We start from the raw sequence: 7,961 nt of genomic DNA, 5'->3' as shown, positions 1-7,961 counted from the left end.
ATGGTTCAAAGACATTTGCCCTTGAATGGTTAAGACCTATAATCTGAATTGATCAGACATTTGCCTCTGAATGGTTAAGACCTATAATCTGAATTGATCAGACATTTATCTCTGAACGATTAAGCACAACACTTAATGATTTAGACCTCTTACTAGTTCAACACTTAATCATCATTCAAAAGTTAAAAACCCTCCAAAGCCCAAAAACCCAAAGCTCCCAAAAACCCAAAGCCCAACTCCAACCAGCCCATACCGAACACCACCAGTGGAAACAAAACAAGATGAAAACAAATAAATGACCTCTGTAAATTTTGACTGGCTAAATTTACTTTCAAAACCCTCTTATCTACAACCAAATATTGATCTCCAACCCATAAAATCAACCTTTTCACTTCATTTCAGACAAAAAAAATGGCGATGCACTCGTTATCATTATCACCCGCTACATCATCCGTTCGTTCCGTTCACCAACGCCCTAAAATCACCCCAAAGCTGCGAAACCGCCCTACAACACTCGTATCTCTTCAAGGTTATTTCAATTGTTTAGTAATAAGATTATATTTGTTTTGCAAAGTTATTGTTGAATGGTTTGTGGGTTTGGTTCAGGAAACTTGTTGTCGTGGAGCTCTTCTGTGAGTTATGTGAAATTGAGTGCTGTTGTTGGTAAAACGGTGTCGCAAAAGAGGCAAGTTTCTTTGCAATTGAATATTATTATTATTGTTAATTAATTGTTATATAGGGTTAAAATGGTAAAATCACTACATTTGAGCCATAGAGAAAGTGTTATGGTAAAAATGTTAAACTAAAGTTATTTACTATTTATCAATGTATATATTATTCTATATATATATTGTTGTGAGTGTGTAAAATCGAGAAAAAAACGATAAAAGTAAGTGTTTGTGAGTAAGATAGAGAAAGGGACGGAGGGTTGAAGAGTTAAATTATGAACAAAGTTTAGAGAAAATGGTGTTTAGAGTTAAATAATACAAAGAGTAAATTACTTTTTGAGTCCTTGTATTTTAGTGGTTTTAACCATTTGAGTCCAAAATCAAAATGTTTAACGTCCTGAGTCCCTAGACGATTTTTTTGTAACCTTTTGAGTCATTTTGGGTCCATTTTTTAACGTTTAGAGTCCAATATTTTTAAACAAAAATGGACTCAAAACGTTATAAAATGAACAAAATTGGACTCAAAACATTATAAAATGAGCGGTCAAGGACTCAGGGTGTTAAACTTTTTGATTTTGAACTCAAGTGGTTAAAACCACTAAAACACAGGGACTCAAAAAGTAATTTACTCTAATATAAATTGAATGTCCTCTTATTAACCGTTATTATGAATTGATTGTTTTCCTGGGTTCATAGTTGTCAGTAGCGAGCGTTACGTAACGTATAGGTCTAGGCTCGCTATTAGGGTTGTAGCGATAATACTGATGATTTTTGTTTTGTTTTTTTAAATATAAATAGCAATTAAATATAGCTACAAAATAGCTGGATTTTACTTTTTAGGTTTTTGTTAAATATGCATTTAAAATAGCATATATACTAGGGTATTTTGATATAATATACATGTAAAATTTTTACATTTTTTTCTAGTGTATTGCTATTTATAAAATAGCCGTCCGCTATTTATCGCTATTCGCTATGTAGCATATAGGTACCTTATCGCTATTTGTCGCTCTTCGCCATTAGCGGCTGGGTTGAAGTCTCATTGGTCTTGTAACCTAATGTTCAGCAAAGTGTTCAGCGGGAAGTTTGTTTATGTTCGTTCGTTTAATAAATGAACGGGAGTTTTTGTTCGATTATTTAAATGAATGAACATGAAAAAAAGGTCGTGTTCGTTTAATTGGGTTTGTGAACGTTTTGTAATATGTTTGTTTACGTCTGTTCATGGTCGTTTGTTTTGTTTAGATTATGTTCAGTCATTGGAAAGTTAGATCTTTGAACAAACACGGACAGGATTTTTCGTTCGATATGTGTTTGTGAACCGTTTGCTTCGGTTCGGTTCGTTTACAGCCCTAGGGTTAAGTGATTATGATTTTGTGGTTTTATAAGGTTAAACCAGTAAGATGCAGATAAGGAGTAGCTGTAGAAAGACTATGATTTAAGGATAAATGTAGAATTATCTATATTTCTAGAAACTATACTTTAAGATTATTTATGATTTTATGCCCTTGGTTTCAATGCTCACTTTGAAAACTCACGTCTAAACAAACAACCCCGCAAAACCGACCTTCCCATTGATATTTAGCCGGTTAGACTCGTCATTCATGCATGATTAAGTTTATGTGTAATTGATAGTGAACAGTGAAACCCTTTTATTACCATGTTTTGAATTGGAGGTTATTTAGGTCACTTTTATAGGGTTGCAATTAGACCCTCTATCGTATACGGAACAGATTGTTGGGCCATCAAGAAAATGCATGCTCGAAAGCTAGAGGTAGCGGAGATGAGGATGCTAAGATGGATGTGTGGGCATACTAGGTTGGACAAGATAAGAAATGAGGTTTTTAGGAAAAGACTAGGAGTCACTAGTATTTCAGACAAGATAAGGGAGGGGAGATTGAGATGGTTTGGGCATGTCAGGAGGAGGCAGACGACAGACCCGAGTAGAATAGTTGAAACACTCACTGTAGATGGAAGAAGGAGTAGAGGCAGGCCGAAAATGACTTGGGATGAGCGGATTAGGCAAGATTTGCTAGATTTGCACCTCTCTGAGGACATGGTCGAGGACAGAACTTCGTGGAGACGTAGGATTAAGGTTAAGGACTTTTAGGATTGTGGCCTGGTTTTTGGTTTAGGTTCTCGTCTTATGAGTTTAATTTTTCAGTTTGTATAAGGTGTGATATAGCTTTTATAAGTTCTCACATAGTCCCGGTGTCGTAATTTACTAACACGTACTTATTCATTTATGTGTTCATTTTTATTCCCCCCTTTTTAGTAGTGGTGTGCTTATATAATGTCCCAGAAGCTTATGTCTTGATTATGGTTTATAAAGCCGGGGGTCTCACTGGAAGCAGCCTCTCTATCCCTGGGATAGAGGTAAGGCTTGCCTACATCCTACCCTCCCCAGACCCTATCAATAGCTCTGCTATAGGTGGGATTATACTGGGTATGGTTGTTGTTGTTGTTGTTAGGTCACTTTGCCACTTAGAGTTTGAAATGTCAGATTATAAAAATCTGGTTTTGATCCCTTAAATTATGTTTGTGGATTTAGATCATAGTTATCAAAAGCGAGCGCTTTTGGCGCCTAGGCGCTTTTTCTGGGCGACTCGCATTTATTGCGCTTATAGTTCCTAGGTAATAATAGCGCAGCTTATTTCATCCCATGCATATTTAATTCCGGCGACGGTGCTGCTTTCAGCCGGAAACCAGGAAGAAGGGGGAAGAAGAAGAAGAGAGCGGCTGCGTTCATGAGTGTGTTAGGCTTTTAGGGTTTTAAATAAGTTTAGGTATTTAAACATTTAACCCCTCTATCTTTCCCTAGTTTATATTAAGTCCCTAAAACTTGTATTTTTTTACTTAAAAAGTGTAAAACTTGTTTGTGTATTTAAACATTTAACCCCCTGTACCTTCAGTAGTTTACATTTGGTCCTTAAACTTTTTAATTTATACATAAAAAGTATAAAATTAACATTATAAATACATATATAAATTACAAATAGCTGTTTTTTATTTTCTGAATTATCTACTACCTTATCGCTTTTTTTTTCTCAGGCGCACGCTTTATTTGCGCCTATCGCCTAGGCCCTAATTAGTGCCTATGCGCCTAGAGTGCGCTTCGCGCCTTTGATAACTGATTTAGATAGTAATAGTGTGAATGTGGCATTGTTTTCTACTTTCTTCTCAGAAATGCAACCATTAGGTGTGCCACCCTTGAAGAAATCGAGGCTGAGAAAACTCTGATCGAAAAGAGTGCTGTAAGTTAATCAATGAACTCTATGCATTCCTTAACCTTGTAATTTTTAAGGATTATGTTGAAACAAACGTTATCGTTTTCATTACTTGATGTGCTTTAGAAAGAAAGGATGGAGAAGGCTATTGACAGCATGCTATCAAGTTTTAATTCTATAAGAACGGGGCGATCAAATCCAGCAATGCTTGATAAAATTGAGGTAAGATGTTTTTGTAGGTGTTAATTTTGACCCGTTTACTTATAAATGCCCTGCTTTTTTTGTCGGTTCTGTTACGGGTCAGTGGTTATAACAGGTTAAACTGATTGGAATTCAATTCAAAGTCATAGAAATCTTTTTAATCACTTTATTGAAAAATGTTAGGTTTTCTGGTAGTACTAAAGCTTTTGTGATCATATATAGCGCATTATTTTTTAAGTAAAATAGATAGACGTGCTTGTAGGCCGGGCCAAGCCGACCCAACTAGTTTTGACTTTCGACCAGCGCTTACAATGTTGGCGTTTGGCCTGAGCCTGCTACACAACTAACCCTCCCCACCCATTTTGCCACATCAAGATCAAATAGACAAATTGATTATAGTATTTATTTGAGTAAATCGTCATTTTAGTCCCTGAGGTTTGGCCACTTTTGTGACTTTCGTCCAAAGGTTTGTTTTTCCGCATCCAGATCCAAAAGGTTTAAAATCTTGCCATTTTCATCCAACTCGTTACCTCCATCCATTTTTCTCTGTTAAATGAGGGGCATTTCCGTCTTTTTATACATTTTTATTAAAATAAAAAACACTATAAGAAATGAAGATTCACCTCTGTTAACTTTCTCCCCACCCAAACCCTTTAATCATCACAAAAAATGTCTAAAAAGACGAAGAGAAAAATGGATGGAGTTAACAAGTTGGATGAAAATGGCAAGATTTCAAAATTCAAACCTTTTCGATCCAGATGCGGAAAAACAAACCTTTGGATGAAAGTCGCAAAAGCGACCAAACCTCAGGGACGAAAATGACATTTTAATCTTTTTATTTTTTAAACATATTATTGTCAACATATTATAGACTAGTTTATTGACTTAGGAAGCATTTAATAGATTCGTTTGAGATAAGTTACTACCCAAATTGACACATTCATAAGTAAATGGGTCTAAATCGCCACCTCTATAATATAACAATAAACGGGCTCTGTTTGTTGTTAATCTCTCTTGTTATTACATTTTTTTTATTTTATGATTTGTGTCTCTGTAGGTGGAGTACTATGGTTCACCCGTCAATTTGAAGACCATTGCACAAATCAGCACTCCTGATTCGAGCTCTCTCTTAGTGCAACCTTATGACAAGTCTAGGTACATGAGCCGTTTGACTGGTTCAACCCATTTGACCCGTTTCCTTTCTAGCTAAAATATCAAATCACCCATTTACCTGTTAAAGATAAAACAAAACCCGTATCAACTCGCTCATAAGTAAATCAATAGTTGTAAGATGGTTCACCTTTTTTAAGCTTATCACATTTTCTTCTATACTATAAGCATTAAAAATGCATACTTTGACCGCATCAATGTTATCTTACGTTGCATGGTGTTTGACTTTTTTCAGTTTAAAGGCTATTGAGAAGGCCATAGTCAACTCTGATCTTGGTATGACTCCAAGTAATGATGGTGAAGTAATACGGTTATCCATTCCACAACTCACGTCAGAAAGAAGAAAGGTGCTCCATTCATGATACTTGTTAAAGATGTCAAGGTTGACGTGTCGGGTAGGTTGGGTAACGGGTCAAAACCAGGTCACACACCGAAAGAGGTTATTTTGATTTTTGAGTACGTGCCAAAGCGGGTTCAATTGGAAACAACTTTTTTGTCCAATATTCTAAAAAGAATCATTGTATTAATCTTTTTAATAAGGGAAATTGGATTTTAATAATCCCACCTAGAGGTGGTTGGTCACTGGCAGTTCCACCTTTTAAGTATTTTTCCCTCACTACACCTCCGTTAAAAAAAACTTAACGGAGTTAATTTTTTTTTTTCCGAATTTCAAACCGATGTTTTAGGGCTTTTAATCAGAACGATGATGATACGAGTCGATTGATGTAAAACTTACCTCGAAACATCAATTTGTAATTCGGAAAAAAACTTAACTCCGTTAAGTTTTTTTTTAACGTAGGTGCAGTGAGCGAAAAATACTTAAAAGGTGGGACTGCTAGTGGTAATATTCAAAGGTGGGAGTGCCAGTGGCCAACCACCTCTAGGTGGGATTATTAAAATCCAATTTCCCTTACTATAATGGCATTATAAATCTTCGAATAAACATTTAGGAGGCCGTATGTATGCGTTAAATAGAGTTTGGATGGTCGTCATATTGTTGGCCCATCTGGCCTGTTGCTCTTTTAGCTACGTCTTTTATTTGACCCGTTTGTGGAAAAACACAACCCTACTCGACCCAATCAAAGTGAACTGAAATTGCCACCTCTAATGCCTGTAACGTAACATGTTTCTGATTCTTTATATAGTTTAACTGTGCGTTTAATTGCAGGAGCTGTCGAAAGTTGTCGCAAAGCAGGCTGAGGAAGGGAAGGTAGGCTTTATTAGGCGGTTTGCACGTCTTGTTTATTTAAAAAAAAAATATTAAATTGCATTTTCTTCATCCATTATGCAGGTAGCAATCAGAAACATAAGAAGAGATGCCATTAAAGCCTATGATAAACTTGAAAAGGTTTGACCTTTAAACTTACACTCCTCATTTGTGACAAAATTTCCTTTTTATTGTATTTTCAAATGTCGTTGATTATGCTGTACAGGAGAAAAAACTCTCGGAAGACAATGTAAAGGATTTATCGGCTGATTTGCAGGTATTGTGTTTTGGTACAACACAATTTGAATTCAACAATACCAAAATCAGTGGCGGATCTAGGATTCCGGCCAAGGGGTAACGTGTTATAAATAAGCCGTAACGAAATCGAAAAAACGTCAAATTTTTCCAAAATTTACACTAATTTTTCCAAATTTTTTCCGACCAAGGGGTAGCGGGGGTTACCCCTACCAAAGAGGTAGGTCCGCCCCTGACCAAAATGGCCAAATAACGTTAAAATCAATTAAACGGTAGTGTTTTAGAGTGAACACTAGTGTATTTATGAACTGAGTGAATAAATCTTGGCCATTGATTTACATCATCAAATTGTATCATCATCAAATCCTGGCCATTGATTTACACTTGTGTATCGATAAATCAAGGGCTAGGATTAGTTCACACAGTTCACTATCACGGGGGTTGTTCACAAATGAACCTAAAAGTATAGTATTGTTATATACAATTATAACGTGTTGCAGAAAGTGACCGATGAATACATGAAGAAAATCGACTCTATCTTTAAACAGAAGGAGAAGGTATTGTTATGCATCATTTTTCTTTTGCTTTTATAAGTATTTATACTTACATATTGGTTTTCAGGAATTGCTTACGGTATGACAAAGAATACATATTAGGTTAAACGTGACGGGTTATCTCGATGATCACATCTAACCCGAGGTGAAGTTTATCGGCCCGTATTTGTTGTAATCCTTTTTTGCAATGATCAAATGTTGTGTGTGTACATGTTGGGTAATGGGTTGAAAATCAAAGAACAACCCAAATGCATTCTTCTTTCTATGAGAACTTGTTTGGCTTGATTTTGGTGGAAGGTAATGAAAACTGGTTGCAGATTGGTTTGGTAATTTATGAAACTAGAATAGAATTACGACCCGCCGCAATGCGGCGGGGATTCTTTAGTTATAACGAAGTCGATTTAGGACCCGCACGTTATGTTGAACCTGTGAAATGGGAAAAAATAGACGATGTAAAAACGTTCACCCCCACACACACGTTGCGTCGTGTTAACTCGCAAAATTTAGAAGGAAACGTAAAAACGTTAAACCAAAGACGCATGTTGCGATGTGTTAAGTCATAAAATTTAGAACGAAGCATAAAGCGAAAAATTTGCGTAAAATGAAAATTATAAAGGACCAAAGTTGAAAGTAAAAAAAGTTGTGAGGATAAATTGTAAAAGATAAAAAAGTTTAGGGTTAA

General features: G+C 35.9%; 1 protein-coding gene across 1 annotated transcript; it reads left to right on the top strand.

Moving 5' to 3' along the window:
• The first annotated feature begins 300 nt into the window (after window positions 1–300).
• LOC110884114 (ribosome-recycling factor, chloroplastic) lies at window positions 301–7,609 on the top strand. The gene is made up of 11 exons (XM_022131785.2): window positions 301–529; window positions 607–685; window positions 3,850–3,919; window positions 4,019–4,114; window positions 5,151–5,248; window positions 5,499–5,610; window positions 6,432–6,473; window positions 6,555–6,611; window positions 6,697–6,747; window positions 7,226–7,282; window positions 7,347–7,609. Exons 1-11 carry the CDS (start codon window positions 412–414, stop codon window positions 7,362–7,364), a joined length of 798 nt encoding a protein of 265 aa, XP_021987477.1. The 5' UTR covers window positions 301–411; the 3' UTR covers window positions 7,365–7,609.
• Window positions 7,610–7,961: the final 352 nt, after the last annotated feature.

Source organism: Helianthus annuus, chromosome 10 (genome assembly GCF_002127325.2).
Source record: "Helianthus annuus cultivar XRQ/B chromosome 10, HanXRQr2.0-SUNRISE, whole genome shotgun sequence".
NCBI lineage: Eukaryota > Viridiplantae > Streptophyta > Magnoliopsida > Asterales > Asteraceae > Helianthus > Helianthus annuus.
Note: the sequence above shows the minus strand (reverse complement) of the source record. Positions and strands in the feature narration are given on the sequence as shown.

Excerpts from the sequence above, each read along its gene's own strand:
- LOC110884114 (XM_022131785.2), top strand. The coding sequence starts at position 412 with ATGGCGATGCACTCGTTATCATTATCACCCGCTACATCATCCGTTCGT. Across the intron at positions 3,920-4,018 it reads CTCTGATCGAAAAGAGTGCT|AAAGAAAGGATGGAGAAGGC; the intron begins GTAAGTTAATCA and ends GATGTGCTTTAG. Across the intron at positions 5,249-5,498 it reads CAACCTTATGACAAGTCTAG|TTTAAAGGCTATTGAGAAGG; the intron begins GTACATGAGCCG and ends GACTTTTTTCAG.